Genomic DNA, 22,451 nt, shown 5'->3' with positions numbered 1-22,451 from the left:
CCCAGGCCACCAGCATGGCAAAAAACAATGTTTCCTCCACGCCGCTGCTTACAAAGCAGAGCTATTTGAGAACGTGGCCCCTAAAACTGACCCAAATATGAGGTAGGAGACTAATGTGACTATGGACATTTGCTTCAGCATGCAACAGTCTCAAGTCCTGTAATGTGCTCTTGTATAATACTACTGTTGTTCCCAGAGCTATGGTCAAAGGTCCAGTAGCCATATTCAGGAAGCATGCTGCAGCTGAGGTGTAAAACAACCTACACATGTGATGTATTTCTTACATCCTTTTATCCGTCTTGTGTTTCATTTGCTTCTCTGGGCTTAATAGTTTTATAACATATTGCTCTCATTTCCCTGTGATTGCTGAAAATATCCTCATTTGTTTTAACATTTTGTGATATTGCTAATGAAATAGATGAGGTACTGCGGAGTGAACAGTTAGTCTGAGAAAGAACAGTCACTATGAATGGCAGTGCGATAAGACAACACTGGACCTTTAATGACAAACACAGTGACTGAAATGGAGAGAGACACAAGGAATGCTGGGAGATGTAATTGACTGGCTTGGAGAAGCATGCAGCTCACGCGATAAAAGGGCAGAACCCACCTTCTCCGCTCCCCGGGCCGGCCTCTGTAATTATCTCCATTAGAGAATTTAGCCCAAATACTGCACACAAAACCCAGAATTAGTGCCGCGAAAAGGTGGACAGAGAGAGGGACACCGGCCCAGACACAACCAGTCTGAACATCAACCCATAATACAACACACATGCACACTCAACATGGCGTCAAACAATAGAAAAAAAAATATTGAAGAAAAAAAAGGGGGGGGGGGGGGGGGGGGTAGACAGAAAAGAGAAATACACAGTATGTACTGATGATGGTGTTGACCCTGAAAATGTTGGATAAAATGAACAATGCCAGCAAGATGTTCAACATTTACAACCCAAGTAAGAGCCGAGTATTGCTCATACTTTGTTGTGCACACATCAGTAGCCTGAACCACATGAATAACGCTGAACAGTTCAACATAGACAGTGTAAATCTAGTGCAATGGACCGAGTCCCTTCTTTTTGAACATGTGCATGAAGGAATTTATCACTAAGTGATTATCTTGTTTCAAGAATTAAAAACAAACCAAAATAGAAAGCAGTATAATACTCAAATCTAAAATCATATTTGTTAAATAGTTCATTAAATCAAAAAGAAAACGCCACCAAACAAGCAAACAACACAATAGGTTAAGAGACAAGCGGCCAGTGGGAGATAAACAGATCATTCAAAGACTTAAATGTTACTCCATTATATATAAGGACTTGACATTTTTCCTCTAGCGGTAATGATGAGCAGATGCCACACCAATAACAGATTGTAGTCAAAAATCTTTTGACTGTAAATGTGTGCGTCACAGTGCATCAAGAAGACTCCCAACAGGCACACAAAGGGGGATGGCAAAGAAACAAAGGGGAAGCTAGGGGTTTAGATCTGTGGTGTTATAGGTGTGTCTTAGTCTAAGAAAAAGAGGTATAAAGATAAGCAGAGGTCACTTCAAGGTTAAAGAAATGCCTATTCAAGAGGTTACAAACTATCACACCAGACATAACATACCCGGGCTTTCAGGGGAATCTGGACAAAGACAAAACACATCAAAATCAAAGGAACAGAACATTTTCTATGGCAGCTATTCCACATGGTGTGGAGCTATTGAGTTAGTTTATCATGCTTTACCTGTTTTGTTTTTTTATATTGTTTTGTTTTTCTCTCAGCTAAAGCGAAAATCCAGCATAAACAGAATTCATTATAGAATTTGAATTTGCTCATCTCTGCAAAAACAACCTGCACAAGACCATGAAAATAATGTGAACCCTGTTTCTGAGTGGATTTTCTGACTCGAGAGAAATTTATTTATTTCATTTATCCTCAATATTCTCCTTTAAATAGTGCCATATATGTTTGCCAATCCAAAAGGAGGAAAGTCAGGCTACAAAAAAGCAATTCTACAAACCTGCTTGCTCCACTTCCTCCTCAATATCAAAATTAAAATATTCTTTTTACCCCAAAACGAATTAGAAAAAGAAAAGAAAGGCAGAGAAGGAAAGTAAATTAATCAGTCAATAATATTAAAAAAACTTAAATTGAATTAGAATAGCATGTAATTTAAAGCATCCAAAAGTGTATAATTGAGTAAATGAAGCCAGTGATGAACAAAAACTGTATCAAAATCCTTATTTTTCCCACGATTCCTATTTTTGTTTTTTCATATCCCCACAAAATATATTATGATTTTTTTTAATCACCACTGAAACCACGCTGAACAGATAAGTATACTGAACAACTGTAAGTGTTCACATTAGCCACCTACCTTTTAGACTGGGGAACGGTGTTGATTTCTCCCTTGCTGCCTTATTAGGAAGGGCAAGATTGGACAAGCTGAAACTTGTGCCGTGGTTCTTGTAGAGATTGCCTGTAAAAGGAGTGATGAGGAAAATCAAATACTGCTTTGTGTTTGAATTCCTCCTCCAACATGTTTATATCTGTGTTTATGCAGACCCATATCATATGCATATACAGTACACACATTAAATATACTGTCTTTGGCTGTGAAATGCTATGGAGGCTTAAAAACAAGATGAAATGATGATGTAATAGCAACGGCTGTGACATACCCTGCCTTCTTCAAAATGTTTGTATAACTTTTTATGACATATATAAATGCCATATCTCAATATCAATACTATAGCGACACCATATGTTTACATTCCCTACTGAGCACAACAACAACACAAGCAGTGTGTTGGTTGTGATGGATAAGCGGTTTTATTTTTAGGTCCAGGGAAAATGGTGCAAACGCTACTTTTGTGCTTACATTTGACTTCTGCTGTATATAATGCTGTCACTATTATTGCACTATAATGCTGCTGCTAATAGAAGTTTTTTCCCCTATATTGACATAAACATCAAAAATGTCCTTGAAATGTAATGATTTAATTTTGAGACTATATTGCAAAAACTGTTTAACATAGCTGACTCTTATCATTAAGTTTGGTAAAACATGTTTACTCTCAAAACAAGCCTTTGGTAAAACGAGGAGGAACTTAAAAAGTAAAACCAAAAGCAAATATGTAAATAAAGTATGTCACATAATAACAGATTTCATATAGAAACAAATCTCCTAATGCAACTCATCTCATCAACCTTATCTGGTCTTTCTGGCACTGCTGGCAACATGTTCTTCATCTTAGCATACAGTTGCTTTTTCTCCATATTCAGATCAATCACATTATATTGCCTCAGGTTAGCCGACAATACAATAATATTAAAATGTTCTTACTGGCGAAGGACATGAGTCCTCCAAATCCATCGTTGCTGTTGTTGGAAATGGTGGAGTTTGGTGAACTGTTACGTGAGTCTCCCTCCCCATCGGACTCTCCTGGGAGCCTCAGGCTACTGGGGCGTAAAGGACGCTGTGCCCTAAGGAAATAAAATGGTGAAAAGACATTACAGTGCATCCTTGACACGGGGAAAATATGCATACACCACTGGTAACCCTCCAGCATTCACACTGTATAACATAACACCACCAAAGATTCAAGACCATGAATGAAGAGAGTATTCTGACATGCCAGGTTTGGAAAGACATCATTGCATGGTCAGAGAGCCCATTTGAATGAAGATAATGCATTCATTCAAGCGATGAACAAGCTTAACACACTTGTTGCCATTGAGGTTCTGGTTGAATCGAGGGGTGTATGATTCCACTTGCTCTTCTGCATCAGGGTCATCCTCTGAGGGGAAGCCATACTGAGGCTCAAAGTATGGGTTGTCATACTCTTGCTTTTTGTTGGCTTGCTCCACCAGACCAGCATCAGCTGCAGGTCTGAGGAACGGCTGATTGGCCAATCCCGGCACAGGGTTCTGTAAAGCAGCGCTTGCTGATGCCTCAATTTCAGGTACTTCCCCTTGCTCCTAAAAAAAACACATGGAAACACATATGAAGGGAATTCTGTAAATGTTCGTCAATGTGCACAACTATCATGCTGAAAAAGATGCACACTCAACAGATAAAGACAGTTTGCACACTTATATAAACAAAAGGAGATTTAGTTCATCCAAAAATAAAGAAAAGAAGGTTAAAGAGGACCAGTTTACACAAGTCTATTTAATCTTGAAATGAATTAGAAAGATCACATACATGGTTGACCCCCTGGATGATTGTGCTGGGGCTTGAGCTTGCAGTTGTGCTAGAGCTTGAGCGAAGAGGCTGTCCATCAGAAGGCTCAGCAGGTCCGTCCCCACTGGGTGGGCCTTCAGGGCCATGCCCTTCCCTGAAGTCATGGTAGTCTTGAAACTCAACCTCACTAGCATCTCCCAGTGCTGCATGGGTAGGCGGGTCCAAGCCTGAGACAAAAAAGTTAAATATTACAACAGAGGAAATGCTATGAATGTGGTCAAAGTGGATCATTGGGCAAGATAACCACATACTTGGTGTGTCTCCCTGGATGTCACCTTGAATCATCTCACTCACTAGGTCTCCAAGTGAGGAATAGGATGAGCTGGAGTCGTCGTAAGCCTCACTGTCACTGCCGCTGCAACAAATTGAATTTATCACAACCGACAGCAATCAAAGTCAAAATATGCTAGTATATGGCAGAATTAAGCAAAAACCCAGATAGTAGACTGAACTGGATTAAACAGAAAGATCTTGGTTTAATCCTACCTGTCTGTGGGGTCAGACTCATTGCCTTCATCCTCCAGCGGGCCAGCCATAGCCTCAACCAGTTGGGAGCTTCCATCATATACTCTGTAGACCACTGGCTGCAGCTGATGTGCATACCACTTGGGCTTGTCTCCAATTAAGGAGGGGTCAAACACATCTAAAGAGAGATATTCAACCGAGTTCAACACAAATTCTGTAATGCATACTCACATAAAAGACAACCTATTATGATCTTTAATGAGTCTTACTGTTATGGATTCTCTGAAAGGCAAGGTTTGTGGGATTGAGAGCCCACTCCCCATAGAACTCTACGGCCTGGGTGTGCGAAAGCTTGTCTGCAAAGGTAGAGCGTCTTGGCCGAGATGCAAGAAAAGACGTCGACTGAAAAGCAACCACTGGCCGCGGAAAGAGGCGCAAAGTGCGAGTGTGCATCTGGAACCCCTGAAGAACATTTGGAGAGTTGAAAAACCGTACCATGGCCACCCTGCAAGACAAAGAAGTTTTAATTAATTTTTTTATATAATTTTATTTATTAAGACTAGTGTGACTTCCGTGTTAACGGAAGCTCAGACAGATGCTGATAAACCCTGACAGTTCAATGCTTGCCTGGTAGCTACATCCACAGAATCGACATCATTGCCATAAATTAGAGGGTTGAATTCGGTGGATGATGGCGAAGCTTTATCTCGTCCAGGTGGGAGCAGGGGCATCTCCTGACCTTCCTGAAACTTCTCCAGGTTGAGAATTGGCTGGGTGTTCAAACTCATGCTGGTCAAAGCCTAGAACAGGTACCGGTGACATTAATTACAAACACAGCAGTGGCTCTGAATACAAAAACACTGCATTGTGATAGACCACACCCACATTTGGCATCAACATTTAGTTGGAATATAAATTTCTTTACTTAAATTGGACAGACTGGCAGGCAGAATTGAAACAAAAGGGGATTTGATTGGAGAACCAATGGCTCTTATAGGTAGCAATTCTGCTGCTTAGCACTGTGCTAATATTAGATTATATACCAGAGTCCCACCCCATTACATTACTTAAAGCAGCTAAAGTATGAGGTTTCCATATGTTGATGCCTGCAGTGGGTGTGTCACTTTGGAGTAGGAGGAGCAGAGGAGGGAGTAAGTTTGCTTGGAGGGGACTGCTGCAGACTCAAGAGTCAATGTTTAGCTTAGCATAATGGAACATTTAGTTGCTGCGTCTGGATGAATGTTAACTTTGTCAAAGTGATCAGCTTCATCATACAGGATCGTGTTTTCGTTACGAGAATACTCACTGATGCCAAGATTAGATGCACGCACATTCAGTCATGCTCAAGCCAGAGCTAAGCAGTGTATCAAAACACTGGTTTGCAACATTCTGTGACGCTGTTATGCATTTTTGGTCTTGAAAATAGGAAACAAGTAGAAGTGACAAGCAAAATAATGTGAGACAGAGAAGATATCCGTGCAGGGGGCATGACACATTCCACAGGAGGAGAAATAAGTAACCTTATTCTCAGAGGAGAAGATCTGCTTTTGGGTGATCACGGTCAACCTAACCAGACACTAGGAAGGGGATAAGAGAGATGCGAGGAGAATCACATGAAGGCCTGGGATGACAACTTTGTGACTGACACTGGAACAGCACATGACGGAAGGGTCACCACCGTAGCCCTTTCCCTCTTCTTTTCTTTGTCTCCTTTCAACAGCAGTTCCCTATTTATTAGATTTTTTTTGCTGACAGGAAATAAAAATATTTGTAATTTAAACAGATCTAAAATCATGAGGGAAAAGGTTCCTCTTGATTTTTTTTGTGCAACGACAAACAGGCTTTGCTCTTTTATCATTTCCATTTTCAATTCTACTTTTTACTGAAGAAAGGAGATAAGAAAATATTCATTTGTGCCCGTTTTGAAAAAGTGATGAACAGCCTGGAGAGTAAAACTGAGTGACAGTGACATGTGACAAAGTCAGAGCAAGAGAGACAGAGAAAGATGAAAAATGGAAATGCTTTTGTGTTTGATGTGAGAGACAAACAGAAAAACAAAAACAGAGGAAAAACAATAACACGACCAAATAATAGAGTTCACCTACAAAATCCAGCCACTACAAGATACATGAAGGACATCCATGGTGACCAGCTGGGACAAACCAGTGGTTACAATGGAGTGGTGATGACACACAGAAAACTGCAGATCTTTTCACAAATAAATAAAATACTTGCACGATAAAGCACCTGTAGCAAAATGTAAGCAGTATATAAACTTCAAGTCCTTAAGAAAAGTCAGGTAAGTTGTAATAATACAACCAGCCTTGCAAAAGTACACAAAAAAATTATTGGCTGTTATAACCAGTTTATCTCAGTAATTCAACGGTCAAGTGCAAGTATTTTCAGAGACTGTAGCATCAGTAGCACTCAGCTATGGCATCAAAGTCTTCAGATAATCACTCCAACCATATTCAGTGACATTTTCTCCACTGCTCATATTAACACTGTGAACTTGTTTCCGGATATACAACAGCTTTACTGAGCCTTGCACACTCCTACAAGTACACACAAGCAGCTCGGTCACACGCCTGCACACAGGGAAAGGGATGCTAACCACACACAGCTAACAGACTGGCTCTGATTCAAGGTAGAATGAACTAAATGAGTGTGCAAAGACTTTAACTGGATCTTTGAAAAAGCTGTGGTCTGTGTTTGCTTCATGAATGCAAGGGTGACACAACAGTTCTGATGAACACCATCATATTTAAAATGAAATATAAACATCAGATTACAGACTGCAGATTGCCTACAGACTCAAATTTATTAATTTAAATTTAAAAAAGGTTATTTTGCACAAATATTATTATTATTATTATTATTATTATTGGTTTCATTTTCAATGACTTTAATGATTATGATCTGATATTGCCTACAAAACAACTTCATTATTCGATTAAATGGGATTATGGGATTTATTGCTGTTCATACCTCATATTAAATATACGATTACAAAGTGAACAATAGTAGGTAGTCAGTATCTTTTGTAAATAAATATCTTTTGGAATATTAATAGTGTAGCTGTTCAACTAGGAGAGATAAAAAGTAAAGTCAAAATGTAATAACATAAATTAGAAAATAAGGATGTATGGTATTCTGAATATCAGCAGCTAATGCCATCTAAGAATTAGCCATAGCAAACATTTCCTGGCTAAAGAGCACACTAAGTAAACACATATTGGTAGCTTAAATATTTTCAATTATTTTAAATAAATACATTTAATTACATTAAAGATGTGAGCGGATTTTGTGACATGTGCTGTATTTCCATGAATCAGAACCAGATTCTGATGTTAGATAATCAGGTTAGAGGCCAAGTTAGCTGCTACCAGTAATACTAAGTATTTATGTTGGGTAGCAGCGACCTAGCATCTGATTTTACCTCCAAAAGCTAGAGCATGCACAGAAAATAGAGGGAAAAAGAACAATTTGTTTATGTTAGTGCACTACAAAACCAGTTTCAAATGCCCCCACACTCATCTACAGTACATACAACTTTGATGAAGAAGGAAGCCCCTACTCTTCACATTGCTGAAAGACAAGTTTTACATTCAATGGGATTAACTAGCAATCATGGGATTAAACTTTAACGGTCCAGAGAAGTACCCGGGTTCCAGAAATTTCTCTGTGAAATGCTCATGTGTATGCTAGGAGTCTCACTGTATTTGGGGCAAATATATGGCTGCCACAGTTGAGCAGAATCAGACAAATTTATAGTCATAACAATTTAAGAGGAATCAAAACAAATCGCATACATTACCTGTTTTAGATGTTTCTTAAGCTCGCCTGCTTCAGGCTCTGGAAGAGGTGGTAGAAGCTCTGCATTGGTAGGTGCTATAACCTGAAGGCAAACATAGCAGTCTTAATTTTTGCAATGTATTTGAGCTTTTTAAAAACAAAATTAATTTTTTTTTGAAAGTCAATAAACATTAGGTAAATGAACCACAATATAATAAAATAGAAAATCCAAGATGAGAAGGAGCTCTTGTTATACAGACCTTGCTGCTGTCAAGGTCAACAAGCCAAATATCGTCTGGCATTTTGAAGTCGGATTTGTAGAGGAAGAAGCTGGCGGGTACACCTATAATGTAGGGAGTAGGAGCAAGAAGGAGCTGCCAAAGGAAGAAAAATGTTCATTTAGGCAAAACTGTTATTAAGTGAAAAGACACTTTTTTTTTTTTTAAATGTACACATATACAGAGAAATGACTTATTTATTTAACATGTATCTGTTACAAATACTAAGTTTCACCTGTTCAGCAGAGGCCATACATGTTGGCAGTAAGGGAATGACTGGGAACATGTACTCCAGTGGGTAAATCATGGCCACAAAGGCCATGACGCTCATAGACAAAGCATTATAATCTCGGGACTGAAGAATGACCTGGGAAAAAAACAAAAACAAAAACACACAACATGCAGAAGATTAATAAAGTGAGCGTTACAATGCAACAAATTTTGTATTTAGTTGGTTCTCACCACCCTGATACGTTTCCACTACTTGACGGTTTTTGGTGTATGATTTGACTCTGATTTTGAAGCCATGTTCCATTTTTTGTTCAGAATTTAAAGCCATTTAAAGGCCCAAGAGGAAGGACACCTGTGCCTGTCCTTACTTTGTGCTCTAGCAGGACACAGCTGAGGACCTGAAGACAGGCATCCACACCCAACAGCTCTAAGGGCAGGTGCAGCGGGAAATCGACCATGGAAAAGCGAGAGCTGTCAGGTAGGGCAAAGGTGAGTGGCCTTTTGAGCTCATGGGGCAGCACTTCCACATCCACACGTCTCTGACCCGCCACTGGCACTGGTGAACGCAGCAACCGGTACACCCAGGATTCGATCTCCCGCAGGTCGGCCAGCAGCTGGCTGCCTTTCTCTTCCACCGACAACGCACCGGTAAACACACGCCACATGGTGTCCCTGGGAAGGACATTAATGTACATTTAAAGATTTTTTGATTTTTCAATGAAGTGTGCGTTGTGACACAACATTCAAGAAAAAGACTGAGACAAACATTAAAATGCATGAACTGATGGTATCTCACTTTTCAAGGGAGGAAAAACAATCTGTTTGGGCAGTAAGGAAAAATAATACTCTCAACGTTTAATGTAGTTTTGTTCAAAACTACATATTACGTGACAGTGTGTATACTTACTGAAAAGCTTAACAAATTTCTGTGACAAGCAGAGAACGCTAATACATATATTGATACATGTCCAGGGCAATTTTAAAGTTAAAAACAGAGTTGATGAAATCATCAGTTCATTTTATTACTGCAGACAGCCACAAAGAAACCTGAACAAATAACCAGTGAAATCACTAATGTGATGAGCAAATGAGACAAATGCACAAGAGGCTCTTAAGTAGTTGGCGCTATAGTAATGTGAAAACCCACTACTCTACGCACGCAGTGCTACTACCCTTTCTAAAGTGCATACTTATGTGTGTGTGTGGCAAAGATTGAGGGAGGTAAATCATTAGCCGTTTGGGTCTCTCCCACCAACTGCAGCTGTTACCCACGGGCAGGCAGAGACCTCAATCTGTCAGAGCCGCCATAGCAGAAAATGCTCGCAGTCATTATGTGATGACTCTACTTCTTTGTCACTGCAACACCACATTTCAACCAACCATGTCAGGGGAAAAGAGAGATTCTCAGGTCTGTTCAGCCTTCGGCTTTTTGAGCTTGTCAGAGAAACCATAGTTCTATATTACTGATAAGTGGAGGCAGAGTGGCATTTTATCAAAGAAAAAAATGCCAAGGTATGAGCTTAACTAGGTGCTAGACGTTCCAACAGTGCCTTTTAAAGAAGATGGGAAAAGCTGCGCTAGTTTAACAGCTATAAATAACAATCATTCGATGAATAAGCTCTTGTGAAGTGACAGCCTAATTAGCACTTTGTCAATCAAAATTTGCAATCTATTAAGTCACCCATGGCAACAGAAAAACCCAAAGAGCACCGAAAAATACTGCCACATCACGCCACCGCATCAAATACAAGATACAGCTGTGAGTACTCTGCAGCTTAAATTAAAAATGAATTAATTAGCCTTCAAGCTTAATTAAGAAAATCAAAACATGATCAGCAATTTGTGTTAAGTCTAATAGGCAGAACAGAACGATAAATACCCTTTTATCATATTATTGGATATATTGAGGGTATCCAATTGAGAGCTTTTTTTCTTTTCACTCTCTGGGTTATATTTTCACCTTGGCATGGATGATTGTGGCCAAAATGATTCCCATAATTATTTTGATCATTATTGCGATGACAATTATTCATTGATTTTGGTGACAAACATCTTTTAATTGCAGTCACTTAAACATAACACTCCTTCCACATCTATGTGCAACATTCATGCTATTCTACTAAAGTCTGCATCAAAATTAAACTGGTCCTCCATATCTGCCTAAATTCAGCACCTTTGAAGAAAAATCAACAAATATATATAAAAAACTTGTACCAAAACTTAACACAAATTAAATCAACAAAGTACTGTTCTCCCTTTTACTCTGTGCTGTATTATTAATAATTAAAATATCTTGTGAGCTGTGAGATCCCTCTACATTCCCCTGATATCACTACTTTGGAAGAACAATTGTGTTTCCACTATGTTCACCCTTCTCCTGGAGTTTTTGTTACTCACGTGTGTTTTTTTGGCCACATGGAATGTGATTGCTGAGTTGATCATGGACAGTTCATGTTAACAACCACTGCATTGTTTTTCTTGGCATCCATTCATTAATTATACTGCATTTAGAGGTGTGTTTTCAGGCAGCTGAATAAGTTAGTTGTTTCTTTGCTATCTAGACTAGAACCCAACTAGAACAGGATTTAGGACAGAACAGGTACCAATAACAATATTTGGTGTAAAATTCCAATACATGAGTCAATACCTTTTGTCCTTCAGGCACAGGAAATGAACAGATTTCCCTAGCATTTCTTATGTATAGAGTCCTTACTAACGCAACTTGACAACGCAGGAAAAAAAACATAAGCTACATTTTGAAATTTTCATTTATTGGCCTAACAATGGCCAATAATACTGGCCGGCCAATATACTGATCAAGGTTTAGTGCAGACCCAACTATACAGCACTCTTTGCATATGTATTTTTGGTTGACATGTATTTCCAAACAACAGCTGATGATCTGCCTAAAGAGAAAAAGGTCTTTACCTTCTTGTTCTTGATTTTTATTGCATATCTGTCTTAATATGCAGTGTTACTTGTCCTGACTAGTCCAGGAAACTTCAAGCTACACAGTGTAGGGAACAGCTGTGGTTGGCACATGCAGCCAGAGTGTCAAGAGCTGATTAAGGGGTCACTTCATTTGCTTTCACTTGGTGTTTAATATTGCCTGATTATGTTCATTTAACTGCGGGAAGCAAAAGACCATGAAGTCCGTACAGCCCTATTTTCACCTTTTTATACAACAGATAGACTTTGTGAAATATTTGCTGCTCTGAAAACTTTTTTATACAGTTTATTACAGTAATTTAGCAAACTGGGCAGTGTCATATTATTTGTTCAGTGTAGTGCACTCAAACTCAATTGTTTACCTTCCTCTCAGCATTGTCTGCAGGACATGAGGAAGAGTGCATGTCACACTTGAGCAGATGGTGGTGAAGTATGAAGTGGTGTCCTAACAATAAATTGCTTAGTAGTTAAAACAGTGACCCTTCATTTTCCCAAAAACCCACTATCTGTCAAGCTTGGGTTGACACAACAATCACACAAAATGATTCACTAGAATTATGTAACAATTGTTATTCTTCCTGAAATAATATTTAATGTAAAACAAACCACTCAAAACAAAGTTGATTTAAATGCACTGTGGATATTTTGTTTGGCATTATTTGTCATTGAGGTGGAGCTTGAAAGCATAAAGCATACTGTGAGAACAAGACACACGCCACAGGTGGCCTGCAAAACTGCGCGGCACCACAGACAAAGGCTCCTGTATTAATTGTGAAACACAAACATACAGCTAACAGGTGGACAACGGAAGAAGCAGACGGGAGTAGAAACAAAGGAGTGGGCACTGCAGAAAACATCAGCAGGAACACTGACAAAACAAGTTTTCTCCAACCTTTCTAGCCTTTAGAATTGAATGTGAAATAATAAGCCGTGTGAATGGTTATTAATGTGCATCAAATGCACAGACATTATTTAAAAGCTTGCACAAGAAATTCAAGTGAGTTGAATTCAACTGAAACTGTGCTTTAAAAGAGCGCTAATTGCTCTTTTTACATGAACTACAGGTGGGTATGAACAGATGTATCATCTGCCAACTGCTGTCTCTGGAGACTGAAGTATGTTACAGTCAACAAAACAAAACTTTGAAGGGAATAAACAATGTACTGATTAATATGGATGCTAAAAGCCTTTAAAATGAATCCACTCTGGTCTCTGCTTATGAGATCTTGTCATCTAACTTGGTATTTGCCCCTAAGGCTGGCACAACGAGAATGGTCATACAAAAATAAGTGTTTAGTGGGTGTTTAATGTTTTCATGTGCTTAGCAATTACACAGCAATCATCAAGTGGATTCTGGTGTTTCTATACTACACAACTTATTTTGACAGGATGGGTTCTTGGCCAGGACCACCTTCAAAATAATCTGTGTGTTATTTATTTGGCTAACAAAGCTTTTAAAGAAAGATTAAGACTATAAAACCTGTTTGAGTGAAGAAGCGGGAAACTTGTATTCGCATTAGTGCATGAAATCTGAAACCTCACCTCTGGGTGGCACGAGGAAGCCCCGCCCGTTGTGTTAGCCTTTGACTGCAGCAGTCCACTAACCTCTTGAGAATATATAAGCATTCCCTAAAGGTGGAGAAGAAGGGGTAATGGCTGAGTATGCACAGAGAGGTCAGTGTGCTGTTGCGGTTCCTGGCTGCCACCTTAGCAGCACTCCGTTTGTGCTGCGGGGACTTGCCGGCATTTTGCTCAGCACCTTGCTGTCCACCCTCTTCTCCAGAAGCAGGCGGAGGTACTGACTCTGCATTCTTGGGTGGAGAAACCACACGGTGTGGAACTCCACCCCCACCACTATCAGACCCTTCGCTTGTGGTCTCTGTTGCCTGTTCTGCTGTCTCAGCGTGACTGCTCTTCTCTCCTCGAGTACGATGATGTCCTCGCTGAAAGGAACGGTAGAAGTTGACACAGATTCCGTAGCGAGTAATTCCCGAGTCCTTGTCAGTCAGGGTGAAAACAAAAGAGGAGTCATCGCGAAGGCTGACCCTGCGCTGGCGTATACTCAGGCAGCCCTCCGGTTGGCAGAAGAAAACCACGTCTGGTGGGAGCGGAAAGTCTTGGTGGTCCTCTAGTGGGTAGCGTCGGAGAAGCTGAGGGGTCTGGGCCACACTGTCACTAGTAGGTTGCCTGGAGGTTAAATGGCAAACATTTGTCAGCAGTGCCCAGAATTATTGCTTAATGTGTTCTTTGAGCACATTACAACTAATTCCTGATGCAACTGAAACTGAGTTCCCATCACATGTTAAGTGGGGAGCCTAAAATCCATTACATGAAACATCAAAATATCAAATCAAGACATTAGTGTATTTATGTGTCAAATGTGAGCGACAGCAAATATGAGAAAAGAATGTAAAAGACATCAACTTCTGTGCTCTCACCGTCACCTGCTTTCTGTTCAAACCCTTTTTCTTTTCTTTTCTTTTTTTTTTAAACAACAGTCAATTTGAATAAAGCTGGCTTAAGGGGAAGAGGGAAATATGCTAAAACAGCTTGTTTCAGACAGTGGAGGAACTGAGGGGCTGCACCAACGCCCACTACAAGATACATTAAGATTATTTTTAAATTGTGAAATAACCAAAGCTAATCTAGCAGAGTATCTGAGGTGTAACAGGTTCCCTTTAATATGAAAGACATAAAAGGAAAAACAAATTTCATAAAGGAAGAAATGGAAACCACAGAGTTCAAACAAAAACATTGAAGAAAGCCTCAATAGTATTTCTGTGGTTACAGAAGCAAATGTGTAACCAATTTAGCATTTCAAACTGAAGTGTTTGAACTGTTTGGAAATCTGTGCAGAGGAAGTATGAGGCAACAACATTCCATCCAATAACAACTCTGAAATTGTTCTTAAACACTTAAATCACCAACCGCTCAAATAAACAGACACAGTAACTGAGAGTCCCCTCTGATTTCACTGTATTATGTCAATACTTTTTTTGGCCCAGTCACTATGCTTGAAAAAATATACTACTTTTCTTCATTTTTCATAAGGGTTGAGCTGTTGTATAAACACCAAAGCAAAAACATAAGCTGTGAAATCATCAGATTTCAAGGTTGCAGTTTTCCAAAAACCTTCAAACACTGCAAGGGTGCACTCAAAAGTGCTGATAATTTTCAACAGAGTAAAAATAGAAGATGATATAAAAACCAAGAGGTCTACTTTGTATGCCTATTATATGTCAAGACACTAAAGAAAAAAGTATTAAGGTTAAAGGGTAGTGGGTGCCATGTCTGCCTAAGGGCTTACCTTGCTCCAACCACTACCAAGTAGTCGAGAAGGCGGGGGCACATTTTCTTTTTCTCCATGTTGGACTGACCATGTCCTGTATGTCACAGCATCCAGGATATACGTCGCCTCTTGAGTTAAGGGTACCTTTCCATCACAAGTGAGAAAGCTCAGGTGTATACTTGAAATGCAGCGCCTTTACTATCATTATGATGATTCGAGAAAAAAAAACCCCACAAAAGAAGAAGACTGGGTCCAATCTGTAACACACAAAGAAGAAGAAGAAAATATATATTATTGTACGTTTTTATGACCACAATATAATAAGCTTGTGTCTGCACAATGAAAGCACCTGGTGCACATACTGGATATCACCAAACAGCAGCGTAATTTTTCAGAGTTACAAAATGGGGTCAGATTGGGTTTTATGATGTATAGTTGTGACTTTTCAGTAAATGTCAAACTATAATAAAGTATAAATCCACTCAGCTCTGCAGCATTCTCCACTTTTCCTCTATGTACAATATATATATACTACCTTTGTCCACAACAACTCTTCACAAGGCTTTTAACCCCACACAACAGCAGAAGTTTCACGTGGAGGTGGTTTTATGATGGAATAAAGCATTTGGAGCCTTTTCAGTTAAAGAGCAGACAAAGAACTGCATTGTTCTGTCCTTGTGGTATTCGAACAAATAACAATTACCAAGACAAGGAAATGCTTTCTGATATTACCAAATTTCACAAGACATCATACTACTATAAACAAAGAAACAAAATGCAAAAAAGTGTGTGGATATGTGTTTATAGGGTATATGTTGGACATTAAGACGACATAGGAAGAAGAACCACAAAAACCTATAAACAGAATTGTTGGAGATTAAAACTTATAATTTTGGGTTAAATTTACATAGACATAACTAAAGAATCACTCTAAACATATTAAAAAATATTACTTGCTGCACTTTAGAGTTGACAATAATGTGTTGCCTGGTTGTTTTTGTTGGAGGGTAAGGAGAGGTAAGTAAGCAGCTTAGGGGCCTTGGTGGAATGAGCACACTTCACAGCTTGGACTTTGTCCAGCAAACTAAACCAGCACCTCTACAGATGGCTATTAAACACCAGGAAGCCTCTTGTAGCTCCAGTCTAGTTCCCTTATCGCGACAACAGACAACTTAACATTCATATTAAGGCAACATACAGTGCATGACTACAGTTTAGCGGGCATTCCCTGACACAATAACAACACCATCTCAAAATATTAGTTGAGTTGCTTTTGTGAGAATAACTTTAACATGAGCAGCTTTACAAACAGGTGCACAAGCTCTGGATCTCCTCTTGTAAAGTAATGACAAAGCACTGGCCACTAAATACAAAAGAAACAAGTCAGGGCCAGGATTATGTTAAGCTCAACTCTTAAGACTTTTCTGAAAAACTATTTAACATCCCCACAGCCATGGCATTTCATGCTATTTTCAGCAATAATTTATGCAGCTATATGATCTGCTTTTTAGAGGAACTCACTCATGTTCTATAACTTACAAAATCTCTGTGTATTTATTTCTTTGTCTCACAAATCCTCCTACATTAGGATCAGGAGTTCAGCAACCAGCCTTGGCACACAGCTACATCTCAGGCCCTGACAGCTCTTATCAATAGTTATTATGATGATGTCATCACATCGCCTTGCAATCACCTAGCGACAAGCTCAGATAACCTTTTTTAAAATGCCTTGCAAAAGCACTGAATCGTTTTTGTTTCACAACAGTAACATTAATTTATATTCACAAAACTTCACTTATGCATCATACAGTATAACGCCATCATGTTGCCTTGCAACCACCAAGCAATGAACACATATTTATCTAACTTGTTATAACCATCATTTTACAATCATTTGAATTTTACAACCAACACCACAAACTGGTCAAACTATACTGTAGCATGGGCATGTACTAGTTAAACAAATAACAGCACTGCCGAACATGTTAGTAGTTATGACACAATCAGGACAACCCTCATGGGAAGCACTTGCAGGTGTAACCAATAAACTGGAAGCCCAAAAGAAAGAAAAGAACAACAGTGAGATCCCCTTAAAACCACAAGACACAAATTGACAATTTCAGTGCCATGCTCAACTTTTCGACTTGTAGCTTTTCAGTGTGAATATAATCAGAGCAAAACCAACACGCTGACATTCAATTCAAAGACTATAATGTGGCTGCAGTAAAACTACAGTGTGAAGTATCTCTTTTTCCTCCCAAAACCATCAAACATTACAAAATTACTGCTCTGCTTTTTGTTTTTCTGGAATAAGCAGCGAAATCAGAAGCTTAAAACACCTCAGAGGAAAACACCATAACTGCTAATGTTCACATCAGCTAATTGCAAAAAACAAAACCACAGTAACGTGATCTACTTGAGTTATCATGCGATGCCAAACAGCGTTTACTCTAAAACGAACAAATACTACAGGAGGCCATGCTACTGAAACCCCACCCTGAAACACAAACACTCAGGACCCAGAGCAGTTTCTCACTGTCACTTAAAGGCTGTTATCCAACAACTGATAAGCTGAAGGAGTTTTAATTTAGTCAGTGGTTCATACTGCATCATTGATGCATTCCCACTGAAAAGCTAAGACCAGGATTCTTTTCTAAAAGCTTAAGATAATCTTACAATGACTACACCTCTATCAGTGCAATTATTGCAAAAAAGATTCAAACTTCACATTCAAAAAAAAGACCTGATTCATAAGGACCGAAGGATGAATTACTGAAGTCTAACAAGCAGCAAAACTTGTGCACATCTATGAAAATATGCCAATTTCACTGCAGTTCCAGGAGTTGCTGTTGAATTAAACAACATGACCGCATCTACTCCATCACACAGACATATGAGAAGCAGTATATCCTATGTCTGACAGAACCCGTGTTGCTTTGTTCTTTTCCCATGCCGTTTGGACTAGTTACATGTTATAGACTCCATAGCTTTAACTATAGAAAACACTTCTGACCTCATTTGACTCTTTCTTCAAACAGGAAGCCCACAGTCCCCCTAAAGACTCATTTACACTTCCAGTTCTGTTTTCATGCTCAACACAACACTAGAAAGAGCTGTCAGAAACTACATCTATTACACTAGGAAAAAAGGTTTTGCTCTATGAACATTAAAACCGCAGCGACCTTCAGTGAAGTGACACCACACAGAATGCTTAAAATGAATCTGCGCCAAATAGAAATAAATGCTGATATGAATATCGTGTTTCGATATGAGCGCTTGTGTGGTAGAAACAGAACAGACACACAACGATAACAGGGCAGACAAATGGACTGCATGTAAATCATGAGTGGGACACGATAGTCACACATTCTGACAAAGGTGGTCATTAACCCCCTCAGCCACAGAACTACCAGTGCGTGACACAGCTGTGTCCAGCGGACATTATTACAGAAGGCTTCAAACGCATTATAGGTGTAATTATGTCTAATAGCTCCACTTCTGAGCAGACAAGCTGCTCACAGAGGGACATGAACCATTAGAATTAAAGTATTCTTGATGCATGCTAAAATGTTCTAATGTTTTTATTTTTATTTTACATCAATTTGAAATTGAGTGAATGTTTAACACATTTCACTGAAACTGCAGTATTAAAACACTGATTCTTAAGCTACCACAGATACATAATACCTTCTTATGGTTTTGGGAAGCTTGACAGTGTTTAATGTGAACTTTCACCACACTGTTAAGTCCAAGAGCATCTGATGTGAGGAACCACACAAAGATGCAGTTCAAACAGGCCTGCCAAGTGGGATGAAACATGTCTTAGGAAGTCAGCTTAATGTTCACACTCATCACACTTGGTAAAGTTATTCAAATACCCTAAAAGCCTGACAGCTTTTTACTGACATTTGCACACTGATGTACAAGAAGGAAAAGTAAACTGTCACTTAACATTAATGGGTAAATGTGCTCTGAAACGGCAGTTTAAAATAAAAAAAATAATCTTTTCAGCTCAAGCTTTAAAAGATAAATAAAATACATGGAACAACTTCTACAAGGTTGGATAGCGGCAACAGCATAAACCTTGTCACAGCAAAGAAAAACTACAAAAAGGACAATTCAACAGGCCTATAGAGAATACGATGTAACAATTATCTCATGAAACCATCAGGAAAATGAACCTATACAGAGGTCTGGCAGCCTGAAAGCTTCCTGGTACCAAGCCAAAATGGCTGTTTTATGAAGCAGTAGCACTGCAGGCAGACTCATCCAGCACAGAGATACTGGCTCACAACATTATTTTTAGATAAGGATGGCAGGACTGTGCCACTTCGCTGATTGTCTTTAATTACCGAGTGTGGTACTGATCCACTTTTCCTATCTCTAAAAACCGGGAATAAAGAATTATCACAACATTACAACAATCTTCAAAGGCTAGATAATGATGTACATTAACACAACAGATGAATCTCTTCAGAGTGGTCTGCAGGCAAGCAGTCACTTGTTATGTAAGCGTGGAGAGGAGACAGATATGATTCATGGGCCTCCAACATGGTTAACAGTCACAGTAAACAGCAGTAAGTACAAACAGAGAATGCTATCGAAATCGATCAGGTCAGCAAGGCCACACAAACAAGCCAGGGATAATGTGTAGCTTAAGAAAGTATTATTCTTAGGAGGCGATCGTGGCTCAGGGGGTTGGGAAGCGCATCTGCCGGTTCGATCCCCGGGCTCTCTGTCCTGGTCGTTGTGTCCTTGGGCAAGGCACTTTACCCTACCGCCTACTGGTGTTGGCCAGAGGGGCCGATGGCGCGATATGGCCTCGCTTCTGTCAGTCTGCCCCAGGGCAGCTGTGGCTACAACCGTAGCATTCACACACTGGTGGAGACCAGTGTGTGAGAATAGTGGCATTGTAAAGCGCTTTGGGTGCCTTGAAAAGCGCCATATAAATCCAATCCATTATTATTCAATGATTATTCAATTGACTATTGGAGCTAGTGTATGGACATTGATTGCACTGTTTAACTCACACTTTAACACAATTTCATATGCAAATAATCTTGTCATTATTAAGAATGAAGGCTAGCTATTCAGTTATGTTAAAACTTTATTCCTGAAAGTTTATAAACCCACCCAAAACGAATATGTCCAATGCTGACAGGAGACTTCGGGGATCTTTTTGCCGTTCACCTCAGCACCTCAAAGACGGACGGAAGGTGCCTGATTCCCTGAGCCAATCCATACCTGTCACCAGCAAGAAATACTGGCCTGCCTGTGGGACCACAACATCCTTCATTTGCAATGCCTTTTAGCCCACTGTCATTCGCCCAAACACTGAAATGTTGCCATAACCAGAAACATCACATTAACACACGTTCACTGATTGTATTGCAAAAGCACAAAATAATAATAGTCCTTAAAATTTTGGTTTAATATGATAGCTATTTTAACGGTGAAATCTACATAAAGCCTGGGTTTATTCTCTCATTCACCTAAATGTCGTCATATCAATAAAGACATCCATGACAGCAAATAAAAAAGACCGTTGAACATTATGTCCCAGTCACCCTCAAATCATCTTTATTAAAATATGTTGACGTATATCTTAAATTTCTGTACATATTAACATACTAAGTATCCACATGAAAAAAAAATACTCTTTCTTCGATGACGAAACCGTGCTAATGTTTTCACACGTTAGTACCCAACGTAATGTCGCAAGCTAATGTGAACATTGTGTCAAATTATCCAACTGTTAAGCAATGCTTCAGGCGTGATGACGGACTTCACAATGGCACCCTATTTCAACAGAAAACCGTCACGGGTTGCGATTGCAGAGCACAAATCCCGCATGACTAGCCTGTCTGGGTGTGTAGTCTAAATTTTACTGGAACCAGTTGAGATTAGCCATGGTGAGGACGTATGCCAAGAGGAAGGTAACATTAACAAACAGCACTTAGAAGAAATGTGATAAGGCAATGTCAGCGCCTCCCAGCTCAGATACAACCGTCCTTGGTGCACGGTGGTAGTGCTGTCATTTTTTTATATTATATATATGGATAAATATTTCAAACAGGCTGTCTGGCTTTGATTCATCCTAAACATTAACGCCAAGGAAGCATCTTCTCACCCCTCCTCTGCTAGCCGTATGCTTTCCTACGTCACGAGTGGATTAGCTAGCAAGCTAGCTAGCGAGCTGCCTAGCTACCACCAGTACGTTAGTCTCATACACAGTACACCTGTCAAACGTAACAAACGCAATGACACTGTTGAGAACACACGACACATATGCCCGAATGCGTTCACGGAGCACAGGCGTTAATGGGAATAACCTTACCTACGTTAGCCGGTTAGCCGCTAATGCTCGCTGCCAAGCCAGCCAGCTGCCGATGACGGCCTGGATGGTGGGAGCTCTCCTCGGTCACGGCGGAGAGGCAGCGATGTTTGTCAGAATTCAATCCTTCTTTTATCATTGAAAACATCGAGCGCGGACAACCGCTGAAAAGGTTAGCCACTCCGTTTGAGTGTCCCGGAACATAACAAATTATGCGAAATACGTGTCCGCCTGCCTGCTCAGTGAAACGTGTGGCTCGGTCAGTTACAACCTGCCTTCACAACATCCTCCTCCTCATCATCATCAGCAGCACTAGAAGCCTGCAGGGAGTTCCGCATACTGAGAGGCCGAGCTAACGGAAGCGACAAAACAAAACGGACAAAACCCACCTAATGCTCCCAACTGGGGATCGTTACCATTGGTTCACTCTAAAAATCTATTTGTACCATTTCCCTGCGTTTTATCGCGCAGCAGGAACGCCGGAAGCCATTTGGGTCCCCATATTTATTTTTTGATAAGCCTACCACCCTTACATTATTTATAATTAACTAAAGTTAAAATGACCAAAAAGTGATTAAAAATAATCCAAATAAATTTTAACTGTATGGATTTTAGTAGGCTACTTGGTTTAACGCAATGATAAAGAAATTTAGTTGGTTTTTTTTTAAGTGAAATATGTGCTACATAACCCCAAAAGTTTCTTCAATCAGCCAATCTGATGACAGAGTACTTCATGCTGACTCTAGAGCAGTAGTGTTGAATAATCTGTCAGTAACCCGGGGCAATTAAAATGTCTCCAGATCATTCAAAAAGTGGAATTTGCATTTCAAAGCTCTCGCTTTGAACACCCAGCATGTGTTGCTGAGAATGAAAATG

General features: G+C 39.7%; 1 protein-coding gene across 14 annotated transcripts in view; it reads right to left on the bottom strand.

Annotated features, from left to right (window-relative positions):
* The window catches only part of madd (MAP-kinase activating death domain), a 46,309-nt gene extending 24,335 nt beyond the window's left edge, over positions 1-21,974 (bottom strand). For 7 of the 14 annotated variants that reach the window (XM_087840809.1, XM_087840833.1, XM_087840822.1 and 4 more), the window contains exons 1-18: positions 21,579-21,974; positions 15,260-15,498; positions 13,495-14,139; positions 9,372-9,675; positions 9,008-9,139; positions 8,755-8,868; positions 8,517-8,597; positions 6,220-6,276; positions 5,327-5,499; positions 4,969-5,204; positions 4,721-4,877; positions 4,486-4,589; positions 4,196-4,401; positions 3,716-3,969; positions 3,335-3,474; positions 2,366-2,467; positions 1,612-1,629; positions 611-670 (exon numbers count right to left, since the gene is read on the bottom strand). In XM_087840809.1, the coding sequence (XP_087696935.1) occupies positions 611-670; positions 1,612-1,629; positions 2,366-2,467; positions 3,335-3,474; positions 3,716-3,969; positions 4,196-4,401; positions 4,486-4,589; positions 4,721-4,877; positions 4,969-5,204; positions 5,327-5,499; positions 6,220-6,276; positions 8,517-8,597; positions 8,755-8,868; positions 9,008-9,139; positions 9,372-9,675; positions 13,495-14,139; positions 15,260-15,318 (2,842 nt within the window). In that variant the 5' untranslated portion in view covers positions 15,319-15,498; positions 21,579-21,974. The remainder of the gene's footprint in view (positions 1-610; positions 671-1,611; positions 1,630-2,365; positions 2,468-3,334; positions 3,475-3,715; positions 3,970-4,195; positions 4,402-4,485; positions 4,590-4,720; positions 4,878-4,968; positions 5,205-5,326; positions 5,500-6,219; positions 6,277-8,516; positions 8,598-8,754; positions 8,869-9,007; positions 9,140-9,371; positions 9,676-13,494; positions 14,140-15,259; positions 15,499-21,578) is intronic. The other 7 variants (XM_087840812.1, XM_087840838.1, XM_087840817.1 and 4 more) reach the window with 7 other exon arrangements.
* Between the last annotated feature and the right edge of the window lie 477 nt (positions 21,975-22,451).

Source organism: Neolamprologus brichardi, chromosome 1 (genome assembly GCF_056152115.1).
Source record: "Neolamprologus brichardi isolate AB-2024 chromosome 1, ASM5615211v1, whole genome shotgun sequence".
Classification (NCBI taxonomy): Eukaryota; Metazoa; Chordata; class Actinopteri; order Cichliformes; family Cichlidae; genus Neolamprologus; species Neolamprologus brichardi.
Note: the sequence above shows the minus strand (reverse complement) of the source record. Positions and strands in the feature narration are given on the sequence as shown.